Source organism: Piliocolobus tephrosceles, chromosome 3, assembly GCF_002776525.5.
Source record: "Piliocolobus tephrosceles isolate RC106 chromosome 3, ASM277652v3, whole genome shotgun sequence".
In the NCBI taxonomy this organism is placed as follows: domain Eukaryota; kingdom Metazoa; phylum Chordata; class Mammalia; order Primates; family Cercopithecidae; genus Piliocolobus; species Piliocolobus tephrosceles.
In genome coordinates, this window is record NC_045436.1 from 118,926,340 (window position 1) to 118,951,678 (window position 25,339).

At 41.4% G+C, this 25,339-nt stretch overlaps 2 protein-coding genes and 1 non-coding gene across 5 annotated transcripts in view; 2 read left to right on the forward strand and 1 right to left on the reverse strand.

Annotated features, from left to right (window-relative positions):
- The first annotated feature begins 715 nt into the window (after positions 1–715).
- Positions 716–817, forward strand: LOC111524943. Its single transcript, XR_002725915.1, has one exon. It is a non-coding gene; the product is annotated as a U6 spliceosomal RNA (small nuclear RNA).
- Positions 818–14,533: 13,716 nt separating this feature from the next.
- On the reverse strand, positions 14,534–16,575 carry UTP3 (UTP3 small subunit processome component). Its single transcript, XM_023190237.1, has one exon. The coding sequence runs from the start codon at positions 16,380–16,382 to the stop codon at positions 14,952–14,954; it is 1,431 nt and encodes a 476-aa protein (XP_023046005.1). The 5' UTR covers positions 16,383–16,575; the 3' UTR covers positions 14,534–14,951.
- A 678-nt stretch (positions 16,576–17,253) lies between these two features.
- The window catches only part of JCHAIN (joining chain of multimeric IgA and IgM), a 31,330-nt gene continuing 23,244 nt past the window's right edge, over positions 17,254–25,339 (forward strand). Inside the window, exon 1 of one of the 3 annotated variants that reach the window (XM_023190225.1) lies at positions 17,254–17,272. The gene's annotated coding sequence lies outside the window, so the exon portion shown is untranslated. Of the gene's footprint in view, positions 17,285–17,868; positions 17,888–25,339 lie in introns of those variants that run through there. The other 2 variants (XM_023190224.1, XM_023190222.1) reach the window with 2 other exon arrangements.

A 25,339-nucleotide genomic window follows, 5' to 3' on the forward strand; every position in this document is an offset into this window, starting at 1 on the left:
CTCTTCTCTGTTCAGCCCTTCCCTGTGTAGAGGAAGTTGTACTTCTTTGAAAGGAAAATTAAACATTTTTATTATTGTTGTTATTCTCTGTAAATCACTCTTGAAATTACTACTCTCAATTACCATGAGACTTGCAATACTACTTTTCGCTGAGTCTTTTCGAAGCATTTAAAAAGGAAACGTTTACAGGATAACTTCAACAGTCTTAGAAAATGTCTTAGCTTTTCGGTTTCTGGCATTTCCCTGACTTGTTGATCCCAGTCCTACTACCTACTTGAGTAAGTTATTTGTCCAGCTCTGTAAAATGATTATATTATTCATAGATACTGTGAGGGCTAAATAAGAAATTGAAATAAAGCCTTTAAAATACAACTTAACATTGGGGTAAATAATAATTGTTAAGGCCGGGCGCGGTGGCTCACGCCTGTAATCCCGGCACTTTGGGAGGCCGAGGTGGGTGGATCACGAGGTCAGCAGTTCGAGACCAGCCAGCCCGACATGGTGAAACCCGTCTCAACTTAAAATTTAAAAAATTAGCTGGGCGTGGTGGCGGGCGCCTGTAATCCCAGCTACTTGGGAGGCTGAGGCAGGAGAATCGCTTGAAACCGGAAGGAGGAGGTAGCAGTGAGCCGAGAATGTGCCACTGCACTCTGGGCAATAAGAGAAAAACTTCGTCTCAAAAATAAATAAGTAATAATAATAATTATTAGTAGTAATACTTCAGCAGCACATAAACTAAAATTGGAACGATACAGAAAAGGTTAACATTTCCCTGCACGAGGATGACCCGCAAATTTGTGAAGCGTTCCATATTAAAAAATAATTATTACTAGGGATATTTTATCATTTTGGCAAAATAGCATTTAAGTTACAATAATAAAACATACTGAGTTGGGGGGAAAAGCCTTTTCATTATATCTTTAGCATTTTTAAGGTGGTTTGGGCCTTAACTCTTGGTGCAGGTGAGAATCTCAATAGGAAGACATATTTGTCTTTTAGGAATTACTAACTGTATGATACCTTCATCAGAAAAACTGAAAGCATTTGACCTGGCAGTCCCATTAACGGTATATACCCAAAGGACTATAAATCATTCTACTATAAAGATACATACACACGTATGTTTATTGCAGCACTATTTACAATAGCAAAGACTTGGAACCAACCCAAATGCCCGTCAATGATAGACTGGATAAAGAAAATGTGTCACATATACACCTTGGAATTATGCAGCCATAAAAAAGAGTGAGTTGATGTCCTTTGCAGGTACATGGATGGCTGGAAGCCATCATTCTCAGCAAACTAACACAGGAACGGAAAAAGCAAACACCGCATGTTCTCACTCTTAAGTGGGAGTTGAACAATGAGAACACATGGACACAGGGAGGGGAACATCACACACCGGGGCCTGTTGGGAGGTGGGGTTAAGGGGAGGGGAAGCATTACAAGAAATACCTAATGTAGCTGATGGGTTAATGAGTGCAGCAAACCACCATGGAACATGTATACCTATGTAACAAACCTACACGTTCTGCACATGTATCCCAGAACTTAAAGTATAATTTAAAAAAAAGAAAAACTGAAAGATTGGATGTATTATATGGTTTTAACATTCACCCTTAACTGGATCCTTTATCTTGTTTTTACATGCAGAAATTCCAAAATAACATTATATTCTCATCAGGTTCCCTCACAGAGATGTTTTGCAATGTTTCGGTAAATAATTTGACAAGAATCTACACTTAACCACTGCAGGTAGAAGAAATGAGAGCAGAGTCCTCACAGATCATTCTTGAGAAAGGCCAATAATCAACCAAGGAAGTCACCAAGTTAAAATATGAAATATTATCTAGTCTGAATTGCCAGCTTTCTCCTTTCTTATTAGTCAAGATACGTACAGGTACAGAAACAATGACATGCTGTTAAATCATTCAGTGCATTGGATTTTTGTGCCTCTATTTTTAAAAAGAGTTCTATTTATGTTTTATGTAATTAATTAACTGGCAGTAAAATTAATACAGAAAATCAACTGAAATAAGAGTTCTTAAAATTGATAGACAAGGCTATTTATGAACTTTTTCTTTAAAGGTGGATGGTACTCCAAGTTCCTAGTTTCTTAATGCTTTTAGCTTTTGAATCAATAATATAATCACAGTTCTGCATTAGCTTTAGTGACATAAAGGGCTGATTCAGCTGCTATACACATTTTAAGGAAGCCAAGATTATAAAAACAAGCCTAAACATGTTGCTCCTTCTTGAGAATGCACAGAGTATCTTCCTATACTGTTTTAAAGTGACAACATCCAAGCACTATAATTAAGAATCAAGCTCTATTAATTTTCTTGTGAAATAAAGCAGGAGGTGCTTTTCAACTTTATCTGCATTTTATTTTTAGTTATCCATGTTTGGTTTTTCAAAAATCCCTTGGTGGGCCATGCGCGGTGGCTCACTCCTGTAAGACTGAGGCAGGAGAATCGCTTGAACCTGGGGAGGCGGAGGTTGCAGTGAGCTGAGATTGTGCCACTACGCTCCAGCTCGGGTGACAGTGCGAGACTCCATCTCAAAAAAGAAAAAAAAATCCTTTGGTGATCTTAAGGATACTTAAAAACATATTTAAAAACTTTTTAAAGATCAATGTTATGGACAAGAATATATTTTTAGTACAGTATAAGCTTCTTAAGAGCTGTGAATCAGGCCAGGTGTGGTGGCTGGCGCCTATAATCCCAGCATTTTGGGAGGCTAAGGTGGACAGATCACTTGAGGCCAGGAGTTCAAAACTAGCCTGGTCAACATGGTGAAACCCCATCTCCACTAAAAATACAACAATTAGCCGAGTGTGTTGGCACGCACCTGTAGTCCCAGCTACTCAGGAGGTTGAGGCAGGAGAATTGCTTGAACCCAGGAGGTGGAGGTTGCAGTGAGCTGAAATCGCACCACTGCACTCCAGCCTGGGCAACAGAGCGAGAAACCATTACAAAGAAAAAGGAAAAGAAAAGAAAAGAAAAGAAAAGAAGATACCACTTGAGAAGTGTTGATATTCTTTTTCAGTTTAGTATATAGATTTATTATGATTTTAAAATAATGGTTTTCTTGAGCTGTTTATTTTACATTGTATGGCACTTGGGAAATGTCATATTTGAAAACAATCAATTTAAGCCTTTGTGTTAAACTTATTTTAATAAATGTAGAAATGTATTGATACTAATTAATATAATGCCTTATTGTGAAAGCTCTGAGTCCATTGTTCTTCTGAATTACTACATTTTGATGACGGTAACTTAATTACTTATTTTTTCAAAACATTCATTATAAAAACACCTAGTTACAACACTGTAGTGTGGGAATAAAATAATGAAAATTTAAAATACACGTGTTTAAGGCTAGGTGCGGTGGCTCACACCTGTAATCCCAGCACTTTGGGAGGCTGAGGTGGATCACCTGAGGTCAGAAGTTCAAGACCAGCCTGGGTACATGGTGCAACTCCATCTCTACTAAAAATACAAAAAAATTAGCCTGTCATGGTGGCAGGTGCCTGTAATCCCAGCTACTCAGGAGGCTGAGGCAGGAGAATCACTTGAACCCAGGAGGCGGAGGTTGCAGTGAGCTGAGACTGTGCCACTGCACTCCAGCCTAGGCAACAGAGTGAGACTCCATCTCAAAAAAAAAAAAAAAAAATATATATATATATACACACACACACACACACACACATATATATACCTAGTCAATTTATATCTCCTCTCTATATTTATTATAGATACTCTTAAGAAGTAAAAACAATATATTTATCTACCTTGAGTGGGATGAAGAAAAAAATAAATAATATATTTAGGTCAATCCATGATAGTTTTCTTTGGGTGCAGACATATGGATACATTTTTCCGTTTTTCTACTTTTCTGTATTTGTAAGTAGTCTGTAATGGATGTGTTGCTTTTAAATAGAAAATAAAACACACTGAGGGGTTATTTTGATTCATAGTTTCATAATTATATATTTTTTATGAAGACCTAACAGCAAAGTTGTGTTCCTTGTATATACTGTGGAGAAATAGAGTTCAAGAGGAGCTGATCATATTTGTGTCTTTTTTGAGTGTTTATTATTATTATTTTAGAGATGGAGAGTTTCACTCTGTTGCCCAGGCGGCAGTTATACTCCTGGCTTCAAGCAATCCTCCCACCTCAGCCTCCAGAGTTAGTCAAGATATTCAAAAACAGTATTCAAGAACAATATTCAAATAGCCTAATCATTGATGGAAACTCTAGTCAAGTTCCTACTACAATTTCCTTTGCCAAAATTTGAGATTATTCTTACTATCAGATTTCTAATTAAAATAATGTCCTTGGACATAAATATGGACATAAATAGAAATATTTAGTTTGTAATAATATCATACTTATAGGTCAATTATTTCGAGTATTACGAATCAGAGAATTGAAGAAAGAAGACTTCTCCTAGTTCTGTATCACTGACAATACATTGTTTCCCAGGTCTAAAGAGACTCCAGAGACTCTTCAGCCTACAGCATAGCTGAGATTACACATGTGAGCCACCAGGCTCAGCTAGTGTTTATGGTAATAATGTTGCTGGCCTGGCGCAGTGACTCAGGCCTGTAATCCCAGAACTTTGGGAGGATTGAGGTGGGTGGATTGCTTGAGGTCAGGAGTTCAAGCCCAGCCTGGCCAACATGGTGAAATCCTGTCTCTACTAAAAATACAAAAATTAGCCAGGCGATGTGGCATGCTCATGTAGTCCCAGCTACTCGGGAGGCTGAGGCAGGAGAATTGCTTGAACCCGGGAGGCAGAGGTTGCAGTGAGCCAAGATCATGCTACTGCACTCCAGCCTGGGCAACAGAGTGAGACTCTGTCTCAAAAAAAAAAAAAAAAAAAAGGCCTGGCACAGTGGCTCATGCCTGTAATCCCAGCACTTTGGGAAGCCAAGGTGGGCAGATCGCCTGAGGTCAAGAGTTTGAGACTAGCCTGGCCAACACGGTGAAACCCCATCTCTACTAAAAATAAAAAAAAAAATTAGCCGTGCATGGTGGCACATGCCTGTAGTCCCAGATACTTGGGAGACTGAGGCAGGAGAATCACTTTAACCTAGGAGGCGAAGGTTGCAGTGAGCCAAGGTCACGCCACTGAACTCCAGCCTGGGCAACAGAGAGAGACTTCATCTGAAAATAATAATAATAATAATGTTGCTGAAGATTTCTATGAATGTATCCAGTAATTCTCATGCTCTTTCAGGTTCTTCAGGTTCTTCTTCTTCTTCTTTTTTTTTTTAGACAGAGCTTTGCTCTTGTTGACCAGGCTGGAGTGCAGTAGTACAATTTCGGCTCACCACAACCTCCGCCTCCTGGGTTCAAGCGATTCTCCTGCCTCAGCCTCCAGAGTAGCTGGGATTACAGGTGTGCACCACCATGCCTGGCTAATTTTTGTATTTTTAGTGGAGATGGGGTTTCATCATATTGGTCAGGCTGGTCTCGAACTCCTGACCTCAAATGATCCACCTGCCATGGCCTCCCAATTTTCTGGGATTACAGGTGTGAGTCACTGTGCCTGGCCTGTCCTCTGCTTTAAAGCTTCATCTTTTCTTGCCAGTATTATTGCAAAGGACTCCTCACTGGTTTTCCTGCCTCTAGTTTTAATCTATTCCAGTTGCCCTGCTCTACAGCAGTTAGAATGAGTAATTTACTTTTCTGAACATTCACCTAATTATGCTACATCATTTCTTAAAAACCTGGGTTCACTTCTTTGTGTCTGGTATACAATCTAAGTGCATTAACTACCTAGTGAGGTCTTTCACGATCTAACCCCTTCCTATCTTTCCAATATTATCCTCCTATCTTGTCTTACCCCTTGTTGCCTTTGGCTAAGCTTAACATGTCTGGCCTTATTCATATTGTGGTATCTACTCTACCTCTCCCAAACTCTAGTCAAACAAACCTGTGATATTTTCTCTGGTCTCCCCATGTAGAAAGGTACATACCATTTTTGAGGTCCCATAGCATCCTATTTAAGCAGTTAATTGCTTTAATTGTAATGAATTTATGCCTCTTCCCAAAGTTAGCATCATTTTTTCTTTTTCCAATGCTTGAAAGATTTATTTTTTGTACTATTTATTCCTTGTACTATTCCTAAGTAGTTCTCAGCCCCCCTCATTTTATTTTTTATTTTTTTGAGACACGGCCTCACTGTCCCCCAGGCTGGACTGTAGTGGCACAATCACGGCTCACTGCAGCCTTGACCTCCCAGGCTCAAGTGATCCTCCCACCTCAGCCTCACCAGTAGCTGGGACCACAGGCGCACGCAATCATACCCAGCTAATTTATGTAGTTTTAGTAGAGATAGAGTTTTGCCCTGTTGCCCAAGCTGGTCTCGAACTCCTGTGCTCAAGTGATTTGCCCACCTTGGCCTCCTAAAATTCTGAGATTACAGGCGTGAGCTACCACACCCAGCCTCATTTATTTGTAAGACTCTTCTTAAGATCACATCAAAATTATTTTTTTCTGTGACCATCGGGTATCTGAATAAAAGGAATTTAGAAAAACTGGACTGAATAAGAAGCTTAAGGAATAACTTATTTAGCTTACATTTATATTTCCCTTTTTATGTATGCTCAAGTGTGGTGTGAATAAAACTGTAAGTATGTCTAAAAGAGGTCATTTAATAAATGGGAAAAAATTTTAGGTGCTAATTAAATTCTGCCAGCTACTTAATTTGAATAATCCTCACCCCACCATGGCAAAATTGCCTATCATATATATTAAAACAAGCCATATAAAACAATGCACAACGGTAAAAGGTACAGCCCTTCTAGCATAAAGTTTTCTTTTTTTTTCAGACGGAGTCTCGCTCTGTCGCCAGGCTAGTGTGCAGTGGCACGATCTCGGCTCACTGCAACTTTCACCTCCCGGGTTCAAGTGATTTTCCTGCCTCAACCTCCTGAGTAGCTGGGATTACAGGAGTGCACCACCACACCCGGCTAATTTCTGTATTTTTAGTAGAGGCGGGGTTTCACTATGTTTGCCAGGATAGTCTTGATCTCCTGATTTCGTGATCTGCCCTCTTCGGCCTCCCAAAGTGCTGGGATTACAGGCGTGAGCCACCGCGCCCAGGCTAGCATAAAGTTTTCTAACTGAGGTCCATGGACTCCTGGCTTCAGGGAGTCTAGGAACCCACTGCCATATGCAAAATGTGATTAGGACTATGCTATGGTTCTGGGGTGGGGTGTGGGGAAGCCTACTGTTTTTAAGATTCTCAAGAAGTAGTCCCATGGTAATGCCACATCATATTTCACTCCTGTAATTAACTTCATTCGTATGCCTAATGTTATTAGCTGAGAAAAACCCAGAGCAATGTTTCCCAAAACGTATTCTGTAGACGATTTGGATCAGAATCATGTTGCATACCTGTTAAAATAGAGATGACTGGACCCAACACCAGGACAGTTGAATCAGAATCTGTGCAGGTAGGGCACGGGAATCTGTACTTGACACTTACTAACTGATCCCTGGAGATTCTGGTTTAAGAACCATTATGGTTGGCCGGGCGTGGTGACTCACGTCTGTAATCCCAGCACTTTGGGAGGCCGAGGCAGATCATGAGGTCAGGAAATCGAGATCATCCGGTGAAACCCTGTCTACTAAAAATACAAAAATCAGCTAGGCGTGGTGGCAGGCGCCTCTAGTCCCAGCCACTGAGGAGGCTGAGGCAGGAGAATCACTTGAACACAGGAGGCGGAGGTTGCAGTGAGCCGAGACTGGGCCACTGCACTCCAGCCTGGGCAACAGAGCGAGATTCCATCTCAAAAACAAAAACAAACAAACAAACAAAAGAACCATTATGGTAGAACCAAAGAAAAATTAACTCATTCAAGTGGAGTAAATTCGCTTTTTAAGACAGGGTCTCACTCTGTAGCCCAAGCTAGAGTGTAGTGGGGCCATCATGCCTCACTGCAGCCTCAACCTCCCCAGGCACAGGCGGTCCTCCCACCTCAGCCTCCCAAGAAGTTGGTACTACAGGCACGTGTGCTATCATGCCCAGCTAATTTTTTAAATGTTTTATGTTGCCCAGGTTGGCTTGAATATCTGGGTTCAAGCAGTTCTCTTATCTGAGCCTCTCAAAGTGCTGGGATTATAGGTTTGAGCTACCACACCTGGCTGTTTTTCTTTTCTTTCTTTTTTTTTTTTTGAGACGAGTTTTGCTCCTGTTGCCCAAGCTGGAGTGCAATGGCACGATCTTGGCTCACTGCAACCTCTGCCTCCCGGGTTCAAGCGATTCTCTTGCCTCAGCTTCCAGAGTAGCTAGGATTACAGGCATGTGCCACCATACCTGGCTAATTTTGTATTTTTAGTAAAGACAGGGTTTCTCCACGTTGGTCAGGCTGGTCTCAAACTCCCGATCTCAGATAAGTCACCCACCTCGGCCTCCCAAAGTGCTGGGATTACAGGCGTGAGCCACCGCACCCGGCCAGTTTTTTAAAACTGGATTAAAAAAAATAGTAACGAACATGAAGCACTTACTACCTGTCAAGTGTTCTAAACTGATGTTACATGATTACCTGTTTAAACTATTAACTATTATATATTATTCAATGTGAGGAAATTGGGGTACAGAGAGGTTAAGTAGACCAAAGACACATGGTATGTGGGTGAAACAGGGCTTTGAACTCAATCTGGCTCTGGAGGCCAAACTTTTCCCGACACTTCAATTTACTGCCTTTCTTTTCTTTTTTTGAGATGGTGTTTCCCTCTTGTTGCCCAGGCTGGCGTGCAATGGAGCAATCTCAGCTCACTGCAACCTTTGTCTCCCGGGTTTAAGCCATTCTCCTGCCTCAGCTTCTTCAGTAGCTGAGATTACAGGCATGCACCACCACATTCGGCTAATTTTGTATTTTTAGTAAAGACAGGGTTTCTCCATGTTGGTCAGGCTGGCCTCTAACTCCCGACCTCAGGTGATCCACCCACCTTGGCCTCCCAAAGTGCTGGGATTACAGGCATGAGCCACCACGCCCAGCCCTATTGGCTTTCTTAAAGCAGAACATTTTACTAGTTTCCTCCATGTCTTTTTGTTTTGCAGTTTAACAAATGTTGATTCTTGATACTTGCTGTCATTTAAAACTGCTTTGAAGCAAATGTAAAATCACTGTTTTTATTTTTTAAGAATAGCTGAAAGAATCAAAATATATCATCTAGAATACATAGCTAAAGTAACTACCAATTAAAAACTCAGCTATGAGAAACTGTATCTTAAACAAAATTTAAAAATACAGACTAATATTTGTTGATGGGGGGTATTAAGTTTCTATACTGTTTTTTTCTTTTTTATTGTTGAGACTGAGTCTTTCTCTGTTGCCCAGGCTGGAGTGCTCACTACAACCTCTGCCTCCCAGTTTCAAGTGATTCTCCTGCTTCAGCCTCCCGAGTAGCTGGGACTACAGGAGTGCACCACCATGCCTGGCTGATTTTGTTTGTTTGTTTGTTTCAGTAGAGATGGGGTTTTGCCATGTTGACCAGGCTGGTCTCGAACTCCTGACCTCAAGTGATCTGCCTGCCCCGGCCTCCTGCTGTGCTGGGATTACAGGCATGAGTCACTGCACTCTGCCTGTTTCTGTTTTTTAAACTTTCAAAGGCAAATTACAATTTTGTTTTTAAGAATAAAAAAACATAATCTGATTAGCTGAAGCAACTTTTTTTTTCAGTGTGATTTTTGTTGTTGTTGTTGTTTTGAGACAGAGTCTTGCTCTGTCACCCAGGCTGGAGTGCAGTGGTGCGATCTCAGCTCACCACCTCTGCCTCCCGGGTTCAAGTGATTCTCCTGCCTCAGTCTCCTGAGAAGCTGGGACTACAGGCATGGGCCATCACACGCGGCTAATTTTTGTATTTTTAGTTGAGATGGGGTTTCACCATGTTGGCCATGCTGGTCTCGAACTCCTGACCTTGTGATCCACCTGCCTCAGCCTCCCAAAGTGCTGGGATTACAGGCGTGAGCCACCGCACCCGGCTCAGTGTGATTTCAAATTCTAGTAAGAAACATGATTTTTTTGGGTAACATCTATAATTCAGTGTTCCTGTTCAATACCTGTTCATCATTGTGATCTCTGAGATGTAAAGCATATTAAGTTCCACTTTTCCTGAATTATTCTGGTAATGTTAACTTGTATAATTTAACATGTTAACTTAAAGTTCTTTTATTTCATAGCAACTCCATCCATTCCTCAGATATATTAAATACTTTGTGTAAGATATGTGAATAAAATTAATTATTCAAATTATGTAAGCTAGATTTTATCTTTTAGATCACAAAAAGTAATTTTCCAGTTTGCCAAAAGCTTTGACCATTAGGTAGTTCTTAGAGGTCTGAGAAGTGAATAAAATCTATTTCTACACAAAAATTAAAGTGGCATGTTGATCTTATTTGACTTCTTCATAGATAAGAATATAGGAAAGAAACTGTGGCTTAGAGAAATTGACTGGCCCAAAGCCAGTCAGCTGATTAGTGGCAGAGTAAGTGCATCACTAGCTATTTAGTGGATCACTAATTTGATGTTTTCTTCTACTTTAATTTTTAATATTTTGTATTTTTCATAGCTGCCTATAGTTTAATATACTGCCATAAAACTAACAGGTTGTTGTTGCTTTCCACTGATGCCTGCTACCAGTAATCTACTTTATTGGAACTCTTTTTTTTTTTTTTTGAGACGGAGTCTTGCTCTGCCGCCCAGGCTGGAGTGCAGTGGCCGGATCTCAGCTCACTGCAAGCTCCGCCTCCCGGGTTCACGCCATTCTCCTGTCTCAGCCTCCGGAGCAGCTGGGACTACAGGCGCCCGCCTCGTCGCCTGGCTAGTTTTTTGTATTTTCTATTAGAGACGGGGTTTCACCATATTAGCCAGGATGGTCTCGATCTCCTGACCTCGTGATCCGCCCGTCTCAGCCTCCCAAAGTGCTGGGATTACAGGCTTGAGCCACCGTGCCCGGCCTTTATTGGAACTCTTACCCATGAAGCTCTCCAGACTTCACAAAGTGAATTTTTACAAAAAAAGATGATCACATTGGTTAACAACTTATTCATGCACCAATGACAGTACCCAGCACATCTCAGTGCTCTTTAAATGTTTGTTAAATGTACACACAAATTTTGAAAGATGAGGCTGGGTGTAGTGGCTCTCGCCTGTAATCCCAGCACTTTGGGAGGCCAAGGTGGGCGGATCACCTGAGGTCAGGAGTCCAAGACCAGGCTGGCCAACATGGTGAAACCCCATCTCTACTAAAAATACAAAAATTACCTGGGTGTGGTGGTGTATACCTATAATCCCAGCTACTCTGGAGGCTGAGGTAGGAGAATCACTTGAACCTGGGAGGCGGAGGTTGCAGTGAGCCTAGATTATTCCATTGCACTCTAGCCTGGGTGACAGAGCAAGACTCTGTCACAAAAAAAAAACAGCCAGGTGCGGTGGCTCACACCTTTAATCCCAGCACTTTGGGAGGCTAGGACGGGTGGATCACTTAAGGTCGGGAGTTCAAGACCAGCCTAACCAACATGGAGAAACCCCGTTGCTAGCCTGTAATCCCAGCTACTCAGGAGGCTGAGGCAGGAGAATCGCTTGAACCTACAAAAACTAGCTGGGCATGGTGGCTTGCACCTGTAATCTCAGCTACCCGGAAGGCTGAGGCAGGACAATCACTTGAGACCAGGAGGCGGAGGTTGAGGTGAGCCAAGATTGTGCCACTGCACTCCGGCCTGGGAGACAGAGCAAAATTCCATCTCAAAAAATAAAAACAACAAATTTTTGAAAGATGTAAATATGATATCCAACAACTTATTTTCCTATTAACTCACATCAAGGTCATGTTTTATGTTTATAATATAGGATAGCACCATCTACATCCTAGCTACTCCAAAATGAATAATATTTATAAAGTATTGTGATGTCTCTAAAGGAATATATAACGTATTTTTTTCCACTTTTCTAAATGGAAGATTTTTCTTCCTTCAAAACATAATTCTTTTCTTACCAAATCCATCTGTCAATCTATTCTCTCTCCCTACCCCCATATAATCTCTGAGTATGGCAGGGATTTGATATAAAACACCAGATACTTTCTTTGAAAATTTTTAAAAATTTATTTTCTAGACTCTCACTATATTGCCCAGGCTGGCCTTGAAGTCCTGGGCTCAAGCAATCCTCTGCTTCAGCCTCCCGACAGCTGTGACTACAGGTACCTGCCATGCCCGGTTGAACACCAAAAACTTTTTTTTTTTTTTTGTGGCTAAGTCTTTTGGTCACCCAGGCTAGAGTGCAGTGGTGCAATCTCAGCTCACTGCAACTCTGCCTCCTGGGCTCAAGTGATTGTCCCGCCTCAGCCTCTCAGGTAACTGAGATTACAGGTGCATGCCACCACGCCCAGCTAGCTTTTGTATTTTAAGTAGAGACGGGGTTTCACCATGTTGGCTGGGCTGGTCTCGAACTCCTGACCTCAGGTGATCCACCTGCCTCAGCCTTCCAAAGTGCTGGGATTACAGGTGTGAGCCACCATGCCCAGCCCAAATACTTTCAACATCTAACTTCATGTCCTTTCTTTTTGCCCTGTCCTAGATTTTCTATAGCTCATGTGTTTATCCAATGCTACCCTTTCCTCCCTAAGATATTAATTTATCGTTTATAAGCCAACACTCAAAAGACACTGTGCTATGTGCTTTACATACATTAATTCACTTAATCCTCATAACTCTACAAAGTAGGTACTATCATCCCCATTTTAGATGAGAAAACTGAGTAACAGACAGATCAAGTAATTTGTCCAAATCCCAGGTATTAAGTGATGGATCTGGGTTAGAAATCCAGTACTCTGGCCAGGTGTGGTGGCTCAGGCTTGTAATCCCAGCACTTTGGGAGGCCGAGGCAGGTGGATCGCTTGAGGCCAGGAGTTCGACTGGTACTGTATTCCCAGCTACTCCGGAGGCTGAGGCAGGAGAACTGCTTGAACCTGGGAGGTTTAGGTTGCAGTGAGCTGAGATCACACCACTGCACTCAAGCCTGGGTGACAGAGTGAGACTCTGTTGCAAACAAAACAAAACAAAACAAACAACTCCCCCTACAAAAGACCCAACCCAGCAGTCTAACTACAGTCTGCTCTTAACCACTGACTTATGGCTTCTCTGAGGTAGGTATAATAATAGAGACTCACACAGATGAAGAAAATGAAACTCAGAGATCAATTAACTGAAAATTATCCTGTTAACTCCAAAACCTGTATTTTTTCTATTATATCAAAAATAAAAAGTATAGAATTGGGTTCTGAAGCCATAAAGGCTGGGTTGAAATCCTGGCTCTGCCACTTAATAGCTGTGTGACCTTGAGAAAGTTACTTCTTTTTGCCAGTTTCCTTATCTTCAAAATATGGATAACAGAATTTACCACATAAAAGTTATGAGAAATAAGCACAAAGTGCTCTGAAAAGTTACTTTAGTAAGCACTGTTATTTTTATTTCCAACCTACCTCTTTTATTTATAAGGAAACAAAATAATTTGTCCTGTGTGCTACTCTGAGGAAGCAGCTGTAAGCCAGAGGTTAAGAGAATGAATGCTCAAGTTAGTTTGGGTTCAGATTTCCAGAAGGTGTCCTTCAAAGGTCAACCTTCCAAAATTTCAGCATCCTCATCTGTAAGAGCACAGTATCACCTTGCAAAGTTATTGTGAAGATTAAATGAGGTGATGTACAACTAGCACATGGCAAGTGTTCAATAAATATTAACCATGCATCGTCTCTGCATCTCTAGCAGCTAGTACAATGTTTACTGAATATACAGTGACACAATGAGGAAATTATGGCTTTTTTGTGTGGGTTTCCTTCACTAGTCATTTTCTTCCCTGGCAACATCCTATTTTTACATTCACCACCTGGACATCTTCCCTCTACTTAAAAGAGCAGTGTGGCAGCAAAGAAAAATGGAACATTGAGCTGGGTGCGATGGCTCATGCCTGTAATCCCAGCACTTTGGGAGGCCAAGGCGGGCTGATCACTTGAGGTCAGGAGTTCAAGACCAGCCTAGCCAAAACCCTGTCTCAACTAGAGATACAAAAATTAGCTGGGCGTGGTGGTGAGCACCTGTAATCCCAGCTACTCAGGAGACTGAGGCAGGAGAATCACTTGAACCCGGGAGGTGGAGGTTGCAGTGAGCCGAGAGATCCTGCCATTGCACTCCAGCCTGGGCTACAGAGCAAGACTCAGTCTCAAAAAAGGAAAAGAAAAAAAAAAAAAGAAAAAAAAGAAAAATGGAACTTTGTTGCCACTTAGTTACTACTTACCTAGTAGTAATCCTATCAAATTTTTAGCAAATGGAGTGCAAGCACAAGCAGCAACTGCTGCAAATCACCAGTAAAGAAGGGGAAATGGGATTTTTACCTTATTTGCACATGAAGAACTATGAGAAAATATTGACAATTGATGTAATTAAGGCATATCTCTTCCTTTTTCTACTTTTAACCAAAGTTTCATTCCTATGCTTTTAAACCACACAGAACGTATGAAATCCATGTTAACATTAAGCCCATTTATTAACAAGTAGCCCAATAATTACAGTTAGGTAAATAAAATATTTCAGAACTATTTTATAGGCTGCCTTACAAATAACTGTCAAAGGTGCATTCTCTTTACGTGAAAAGTTACACATGTTCTGAGTTTAACACTGCACAATGAACTGTGAAATTTGCCTAAGCTAATACCCGTTTAACAGAATACTGAAAAACTTCATCTCTTTTCTCAAGCACCTTCATATTGCTCCCACAGTTCTTATAATCTTAATATAAATTGTCCAATAACCCAGACAAATTTCCCTGTGGACAAGAATTTTTAAAATTTAAAGTATTATATATTAATACAATCACTTTAGTTAAAAGTAAAAATTTATTGATCCAAAATTGCCAAAAACCTTATGCTAAGCAAAAACTTCATTTAAGCTTAATGCTCTTTTTAACTCCTGCACGAATGCCAGATAATTCACCACTATAACGTTGCTCTTCTTTACGAACTTCACGAACCTGGCCTCTTCTTCGAATTTTGGCTCTTCTGAACTTCTCCCTGTGTTTCACTCTGGGATTGCGGTCAATCTTCTTTCTCCTAGGATTAAGTCCCCTATTTTTAGCAATTTGATAGGTAATGGCTCTCTTTGCACTCTGATCTTCAACAGCCTGTTCTTCAGTGCTATTTTCTTCTTTCTTTCTCTTTAGCTTTTGCCTGTCTTCTATTTCTTTATAATACTTCAGTTTAGCTTCTTCATCAAAATCAGAATCATCAGAAACATCCCTAACAGCACAGGCAGCCGCAGAAGTCTTTGAAACAGACTTTGGTTTGGGTTTGGTGGATTTTGCTTTCGGAATCAGTTCTTTCTTTACAGCATCATCCTTAAGTGTCAACAGATGACGAATTTCTGAGGCCAGCTTCTGATCCACAACTGACAGCTTGTTGATCAAATTTCGGTAGGTAACAAGCCTTTCTATGACAGGATGTCCATGTGCTGGGACTCTCCTAGCTTTCAGGATCAAATAAAAACTGATGTTCGAACAATAATTCAAGTAGAGGTTGTACTTGGTCCTCAAATATTGGCTTCCTTTTCCAGGTGGAATGATCCCTTGTTCCACCAACTGTAACAATGGCTCCAGCTCATCCTTCACCTCTGTCAACTTGACTTTCAGGTCTTCTATCAGCTCCAAGAGTTCTGGTGATTCCTTTCGCACCATTTTCAGCTTCTCCTTCACTGAAACTTTAGCCAAATCCTTCACGACCCGTGTCTCAGCCTCATCTACCTGAGGCACTGGTTTTGCAAAGGCCTCAACCCAGGCGACACCAAAATCATCCTCTTGCAGCGCTTGGGCTAGGCGCCGCTGAATGATCTGTGCCTCCTCCTCCTCCTCTCTTTCCTTCTCCTCCGCCTCCTGTTGACCCTGCCGGCCTCGGGACTTGGAACCATAGTCTGTGTCATAGTAAAGTTTTTTCCTCTGACCCCACGACAAACTGGGATCCACAGAGGCCTCAGCATCACTCTGCACGGAGCTCCCACCATCATCATAGGCATTCTCCTCCTCCTCCTCCCCCGCAGTGCCCCCATCTTCGTCGTCCTCATCGTCCATATCTAGGGCTAGCACCTCCTCCTCCTCGCCATTCTCCTCGTCTCCACTCTGTACTTCATTCCAGCCCTTAGCTAAGGCGGCCCGGGATCGTGCCTCGTGGAAGTCATCTACCTGATCTTGGTAGTAGCTGGTGTCCCCTGGTGAGGGTGGCAATCCTAAATCATCTTCATTATCGTCGGTGAGCGTGGGACCTGCCTTGGCTCGCACAGCTGCCCACTTAGCTGCTCCGCGCCGCCGGGATCTCCCCACCATGGCTCACAATCTCAGGTTTTACAGTGACTCCGGACTTTCGGCCACCTCTGACTTCGGTGCAGGAATCAGACGCTCAGATAACTCGTGGCTTTAAACAGCCGCGCGCTCCCCTGCCACCAGAGTTTGCAGACTCGGGATCGGCTACCGGAATTGCTTTTACCTTCCGGCCCCCAGCATGCCCTCCGCGTGGCGTACGATTCAGAACTTCCGCTCTGTCCCTGAGGCGGGGTCACGTTGATACCAACTTCCTTTTCGCTGTGCCCTTTGACGCTAGTCGATTCCGGTGAATTAAAATATTTCCGTGTGGAAACGATAGGATAAGGAAGTTCCGTTCCACAGAACCCTTTCTGGGGCTCATGCGCTTATTCTGTAGTGCCTGGGCGTGGCTGGCGGACGGAACCTTGGCGGCACCTCCAGGCGAGGTCCAGACGGCCAATAGAGGGCGCTGCGCTTTACGCCCTGGAGAAGTCCCGGGGGCATTCCATTGAGTTTTAACTGCGTGTGTACCCGGCGTTTGCGACCGGCAGGCGTGTGCTAGTGTAGTTTTCCTGCTTCCTTGTTTTCTCTTTTCTGCTTATCAGGCTGGAATTAATCAGATGTTTTTCTCTCATACCCCCCCCACCCCGCGCCCACCACCACATTTCTGGGCACCACAGCCTCAGACAGCGCCGCTGGACTCCAGAATCCCGCGAGAGGTTTCCGGGCGAGAGCGCAGGCCGGACCTCCGGCTCGGGTTTACTCATCCCCATCGCCCTCTCCCTGCTGACAGAACTCGGGGACCCGCTCCATGGGGATCGATAAACCTAGATGACCCCGAGGCTGACGGTGGGAAGGCAGAGCTCCACTGCAGGGTCTGACTCTTCTCAAGGAGGCCTGCCCTGAATGTTAGGGTAATTCAGGGTGTAAGTTTTTAGGCATTACATATGCAAGGTTCGGGGTTAGTATTATGATACCTTTTAATGTAGGTAGTTGGAAGCTGAACTTTTGATGTGTTCCTAAAATTAATGGTGACATGGCTGGGCGCGGTGGATCACGCCCTTAATCCTAAGCACTTTGGGAGGCCGAGGTGGGTGGATCACTTGAGGTCAGGAGTGCAAAACCAGCCTAGCCAACATGGTGAAACCCAGTCTCTACTAAAAATACAAAAAAATTAGCGGGGCTTGGGGGCGGGTACCTGTAATCCCAGCTACTCGGGAGGCTGAGGCAGGAGAATCACTTGAACCTGGGAGGCGGAGGTGGCAGTGAGGCGATATCGCACCACTGCACTCTAGCCTGGGCGACAGACGGAGACTCTGTCTCAAAAAAATAAATAAAATAAAATTAATAGTGACAATTTGTTTTCTTTTTCTTTCTTTCTTTTTTTGAGATAGAGGCTCGCTCTGTTGCCAGGCTGGAGTGCAGTGGCGATCTCGGCTCACTGCCACCTCCGACCCCCTGGTTCAAGTGATTCTCCTCCCTCAGCCTCCGGAGTAGCTGGGATTACAGGCATACGCCATCACCCCCAGGTAATTTTTGTATTTTCAGTAGAGACGGGGTTTCACCATGTTGGCCAGGATGGTCTCGATCTCCTGACCTCTTGATCCGCCCGCCTCGGCCTCCCAAAGTGCCGGGATTACAGGCGTGAGCCACTGCATCCGGCCAAAGGTGACAATTTCTTTGCAGAAAGTATAGTGTCATTAGGTTAATAAAAAATAATGCAAAATTTTAGAAAAGTGATACTTTAAACATTTTCCAAGTGCCTAAAGGTGTCTGAAACATTTTGAAATTTTTACAAGATTTTAGAAAATAAAATTTAGAAAGATGTGGGCAAAAGTTATGTTCTGATGGTAAGCATGAATTCATTTCATAATGTAAATTTTAGTACATTTTGTCATTTAGCAGATATTAACTGCTTACTGTTTGTTGCAGAATGCCACATACAGTAGTGGATCCAAAGATGAATCAGCTAGTTAAGGACTTCATAATCAGGTAGAAAATAAGACACTCATACAGATTACCGGAATACAAGGCAGTGTATGATGTAAACCCAGTGCTGTAAGAGAATGGAGGGGTAAGAGATAACCTTTAGATTGATGTTTTGGGAATATTGCGTAAAGAATATGACATCTGTGCTAGGACTGTAGTTATTTCCTTGCTTTAAATTTTAAATTTTCATTATTTAAACATTAAGTTTTATTTAGACACATAAAACAAATACTAATTGTTCATTTTTATTGCAAATTATTTGAGAATTTAGTCAGGCTTCAAGACTAAAATGCATATTTTATTATGGATAAGTTAGAAAAATATTTTGGATATTTTAAATGGGAATGATCACATTAATATTATTTAGTTTATACTAAATATTAAATTTCCTATCAGAACAGAGTTGCAGTATTCAATGCATATTCAGAGAGTATTGTATTCTAACATTCTCAGATCCTTTGTTTTTAGAGACAGGTGCTTGCTACATTCCCCAGGCTGGATAAAACTCCTGGGCTTAAGTGATCTCCTGCCTCAGCCTCGTGAGTAGCTGGGACTAAAGGTGCAAGCTGCTTCACCCAGTTTTTCAGATCCTTTTGATAAAGAACAATTGATTCTCCTGCCTCAGCCTCCCACGTAGCTGAGATTACAAGCACCTGCCACCACACCTGGGTAATTTCTGTGTTTTTAGTAGAGATGGAGTTTCACCATGTTAGCCAGGCTGGTCTCAAACTCCTGACTTCAGGTGATCTGCCCACCTCAGCCTACCAAAGTGCTGGGATTACAGGTGTGGGCCATCGCGGCCAGCCAATTTGAATCTTTATTATGTCATTGCAATGTCTGACTCAGGAGTTAGCCAGCTACACTAATGAGAGCCAGCAGGTTTTTTTTTTTTTTTTTTTTTTTTAAATATTCTTTTTGCCTTACTCTAAGCCCTTTATGGGATTTTCTTACTATGGAAATTAGGGAGTCTGTGAATGACACATTAGGTGATGACATATTAGGATACTTCTTTCAGGGCATTTGTTCTGGGTGTTGGAGGTATTGTATGATCACATTAGCTTAAACTAATCTTTATTCCTGAACTACTGAAGCAATTATAATTAATAATAGCTAACACTGAGAGTGGTTATTATGTGCTAGATACCATTATAAGCTCTTGAAACCATTATAACCCTGTGAAAAGTTACTATAATAATCTGTAATTGGAGATGAGAAAATTAGGCACATATAGCTTAAGTGAGGTCATAAAGCTGGTAAGTGTTAGAACTAGATTTAAACCAGAACAGTCCGGCTTCAGAATCCATGCTGTGCTATAACTAAGTACTATACTATACTGGCTTTCAACTTTTCCTTTAATAGGTCTCCTTTTAGTCTCTGGTACATTTGATCTGGTACATCAATATCTTCCTAGAATATCATTTGTCACCCCATATCCTGGTTCAGAAATGTTCATTTCCTATCAAGATAGTAAAAACTTGTTTATTAACAGCATACATGGCTGTCCTGAAGTTTTACCCCAAAACAACCTTTCCAGCCATACCTTTCATTACTACAAAAACCTTCAATGCTAACCTAAGTACTCTACTATGCTTTATTCTCATTTGTAACTTTACTAATCTTCTGGGTGCTCAGAATTACCTGTATCAGAAATTTACAAATCATTGCAGATATCTTTTTGGTTAAGAAATTCTCATGTAAGCCCATCTGTAAGAGGACCTGTACCAGGCTATTTGAAAAGTTGTTTTTGGTAGCAGCGAGTTAGAGACAACCTGGATATCCATCACTGGAAGAGCGGATCAATAAAATGTTGTAGAAGAATAGCACGGAATTTAAGAGCATAGAGTGATCATATATTCTGGCTTGCCCTAGGATGACCCTGTTTAACCTGTTATCCCAGTGTAATTATTCATAGCACCTCCTTTCACTCTCATTATTAAGATGATAATTTTTTTTTGAGACAGAGTTTCACTCTTGTCACCCAGGCTGGAGTGCAATGGCACAATCTCAGCTCACTGCAACCTCTGCCTCCCAGATTCAAGCAATTCTCCTACCTCAGCCTCCCAAGTAGCTGGGGTTACAGGCACCTGACACCAAACCTGGTTAATTTTGGTATTTTTAGTAGAGACGGGGTTTCACCATGTTGGCCAGGCTGGTCTCGAACTCCTGACCTCAGATGATCTACCCGTCATCCTCCCAAAGTGCTGGGATTACAGGCTTGAGCCACCACGCTTGGCCAAGATGATACATTTTATAGACATTTAAACTATATAGTAATTGGAAGTAGATTATATATCCATATGGCAACATGAATGGATCTTTAAAACAATGTGTTAAGGGAAAAAAGTAAAAAATAGAATGTAATAAATAATATACTATTCACAAAAATTAAAAATGCAGGCACAATAATATAACAATACACATTTTGTAGGAATATAATCAAACAAAATAATATACATTAAACACAAAAGAATAGCTGCTTATGGAAAATGAAGAATGGGATAAGGGTTGAATATTAAAAGGAATAGAAGAGGACATTTCCACAGACCCATAATAAAGTGCCAGGAACTGAGGATTATAATGAACTGCACCTGAGATTTCATTAAAAAACAAATGAGCAAACATAAAAGGACTATATCAATTCATAACTTAAAATCCTGCAGAAGCTTCCCAATGTCTATAGCAGGGGTGTCCAATCTTTTAACTTCCCACTGTCTATAGCAGTGGCATCCCGTCTTTTAGCTTCCCAATTTCTATAGTGGGGTGTCTAATCTTTTAGGTTCCCAAATGTCTATAGCAGGAGTGTCTAATCTTTGGCTTCCCTGGGCCACACTGGAAGAATAATTGTATTGGGCCACACATAAAATATAGTAACACTAACAATAGGTCGCCAGGCACGGAAGCTCACACCTATAATCCCAGCACTTTGGGAGGCTGAGGTGGGCAGATCGCCCGAGGTCAGGAGTTCAAGAGCAGCCTGGCCAACGTGGCGAAACTCTGTCTCTACTAAAAATACAAAAATTAGCCAAGCGTGGTGGTGCACGCCTGTAATCCCAACTACTCAGGGAGCTAAGGCAGAAGAATCGCTTGAACCCGGGACGCAGAGGTTGCAGTGAGCCAAGATTGCGGCACTGCACCCCAGCCTCGGTGACAGAGCTAGACTCTATCTCAAAAAAAAAAAAAAAAAAAAAAAAAAAAAAAAAAAAAATTGCAAAAGAACTTACAATCTTTTAAGAAAGTTTACAAATTTGTGTTGGGGTGCGTTCAAAACTGTCCTGGGCTGCATATGGCCTGCAGACTGTGGGTTAGACAAGCTTGATCTACAGTATCAAATTCATATGCTTCATCGCCACAGTCCTGCATAGATCTCAAACTTCCTCTCTATCAGTTATGTGTAATTGTGCCTGATTTGTGTTGTTAGGTGGACAGTGACTTTTTCCTTTAGCGTCCATAGCCAAGTTCAGACTCAGCCTCCGAAGGTTATGGTTTCCTACATAGATACTAGATTATATAGTAATCTTTCTTGGCAAGAGTAGTAGCAGGTAGATAGTGTAACACTTTTGGGGTGTGAGAAGGCAGTGGAAATGCAGTCAGTCAGTCCAGGTATGTACATTTCTATACTCTGTCAGCACTTCAAAGCAGTAACCTTTAACAGCATTGTATCTTTTGAGCTTCCATAGTTATCAGCACAGGTCTTCACATTTAAAAGTAATTAACAAGGTGAAATATTTAATGTACAGCTTTCATGAACTTAATAGTTGAGGCTTGGCATGGTGGCTCACACCTGTAATCCCAGCACTTTGGGAGGCCAAGGTGGGCGGATTGTCTGAGGTCAGGAGTTTGAGACCAGCCTGGCTAACATGGTGAAACCCTATCTCTACTAAAAATGCAAAAATTAGTTGGGTGTGGTGGCGCATGCCTGTAGTCCCAGCTACTTGGGAGGCTGAGGCAGGAAAATTGCTTGAACCTGGGAGGCAGAGTTGCAGTGAGCTGAGATTGTGCCACTGCACTCCAGCCTGGGTGACAGAGCAAGACTCCATCACCAAAAATAAATAAATAAAGAAATAAAAGACAATAGTTGAATACATATTACTTTTTAAAAAAATTTTTATTATTATACTTCAAGTTCTAGGGTACATGTGCACAACGTGCAGGCTCATTACATGTGCCGTGCTGGCCCATTGCACCCATCAACCCGTCATTTACATTAGGTAGCTCTCCCAATGTTATGCTTCCCCCTACCCTCCACTGCACGACAGGCCCCGGTGTGTGATGTTCCCCATCCTGTGACCAAGTGTTCTCATTGTTCAGTTCCCACCTATGAGTGAGAACATGCAGTGTTTGGTTTTCTGACCTTGTGATAGTTTGCTGAGAATGATGGTTTCCAGCTTTATCCATGTCCTTGCAAAGGACATGAACTCATCCTTTTTTATGGCTGCATAGTATTCCATAGTGTATATGTGCCACATTTTCTTAATCCAGTCTGTCATTGATGGAATTTGGGTTGGTACCAAGTCTTTGCTATTGTGAATAGTGCTGAAATAAGCAGCGTATTACATTTTTTCCCAGCATCACCGACTAGGCTGGGATGACTGAAGTTATCAAAAGAAGTAGCTTTTCTTAAAAATGTGCACAAAGGTAGTAATAGTAAACATAATAATTTGATATAAGACTTAGAGTGGGAAAATGTATTCTTGGTGTTAATACCTATCAATATATTTAGGTAATTTAATATAACCTCAGAAACATGCTGAACTATTTTTGGACTCAAAAAAGAAAGAAAGATTATATTTAGTTATAAGAAAGAAAATGGATGAAGTTCAGTTGCCATCTGCTTTCATTTCATCTAGTTTCATCTGTCAGAAACCACTTACTCTGAAACAAGTATGTCATAGATTCTTTTTGCAAATAAGGTCTGTATCTATTTTAAGTCACAAAAGTCCTAAAAGTGACTTGGAAGTAAAATACAGAGCTTCTACTGAAATATGTGGTAAATATTTTAGCTTTTAAGCTTTAATTTAAAAGGACTTGGTTTGGTAGCCTTCATTACAAAATGAAGAATTCAGTGAAATTATGACACTGCTTTCCCTTCCAAACTCTAATTCAACTAAAAACCTGGCAATTACTTTCTAAAGATTATTTAATCACTTTTAATTTTTTCTTTGCATGAGAAAACTTGTAGATACAATAATTTTGATATTAAATATTGACCCAGTGATAATTATAGCTTTGGTGGTGAAGGTCTTTTGAAACACAGCCCATGTTAAAATTTTTTCTTTAGTCCTCCTCATTCTCTATAGAATCAAGTTCTTATCTCTAAGCGAATATTCAGGGCCTGCCTGTATCTGGCCCCAACTTATTTTTCCAGCTGCTTTCCCACTTTCATGAATTGTATGTTCTAGCCAAACTAGATACTCATTTTTTTTTCTCTTTTCTAGATTTTTATTCTCTTAATCTCTTAAGGGTTGTCTCATATTTCAATCCTTATATGGCCTTCAAGGCTCAGCTAAGATTGTGTCTTCTCTAGGCTGTCTTCTCTGATATACTTCCTTCTATTAACATCTAATAGTCCCTAACTCTTCCTTTCTTAGGGATTTCTAAATATTTTCTCCATTGTGTTAAGACTAGTTATGTGCTTGTCTTGGCCGGGCGTGATGGCTCATGCCTGTAATCCTAGCACTTTGGAGGCCAAGGCGGGTGGATTGTTGGAGGACAGGAGTTACAAAAATTAGCCTGGTGTGGTGATGCATGCCTGTGTCCTAGCTACTTGGGAGGCTGAAACAGGAGAATTGCTTGAACCTAAGAGGCAGAGGTTGCAGTGAGCCGAGATCATGCCACTGCTCTCCAGCCTGGGCAATAGAGCGAGACTCCATCTCAAAACAAAAAAAAGATTTAAGCAGGGGCCAAGAAATGGGAAGTTAAGTTTTGTATGTATTTGATTTGAGGTGTCTGTGAAGCCATTTAAGTGCCTAGATGTCTTCTAGACAGTTTGATATATGGATCTCTTTAGAGAAAGAAATTTTTGATATCTTTCAAATTCAGTTGAAACATGGGACCATATTTGATGTTTAACTAAAAGCAAATAAAATACGATTTTGGATTGTTCTGACTTAAGTAACTAGCACATGTGAACTAGTAGACCAAAAGTGTTACACTGTCCACCTGCTACTAGAGTTACAGGACTACCTATCTCCAGGTGTCAAATTAAAAAGGCTTGGATTGACTGGGCACAGTGACTCATGCCTGTAATCCCGGCACTTTGGGAGGCCGAGGGAGGCGCATTGTTTGAGACCAAGAATTCGAGACCAGCCTGGCCCACATGGTGAAACCCCATCTCTACTAAAAATATAAAAATTAGCTGGGTGTGGTGGCCCACACCTGTACTCCCACCTACTTGGGAGGCTGAGGCAGGAGAATCATTTGAACCCAGGAGGTCTCGGAAGTTGCAGTGAGCCAAGACTGCACCACTGCACTCTAGCCTGGGCAGCAGAGTGAGATTCTGTCTCAAACAAACAAACAAACAAAAACAACAACAACCAAAAAAAGTGAGCTCTGTTAAATTTTGATAAGGTATTAGAAATTATTTTAAATGACCTAAGAATTTAATAAGCTATTTGCGAATGTGATCTTGATCTATATATATTTTGGGTAGAGATATATTATTTATGCTATGAGCAAAAGGGAATCATTAGAGGGTTTTAAACAGGGAAGGATCGGAAGATTGACAGAAGGAAGTTAATGCAAGATAGTGATAGTCATCAAAGTAATGAGTTTTTGTGTCTAATCAGGGTCCTGGGAATATGGATATGAAAAGTAGGCAGATTAAGAGCTAAGCATTATGCTAAAGTAATTGTTTATGTGTTGTAACCATGTTCTAGCATGTTCCATGCTTTACACTTATCAATTTAATTCTCATCAATCTTGTGAAGTATGTACTACAGTCATGCCCATTTTATAGATGAAACAGAGAAAACACGATTTGATAACTTGTCAGA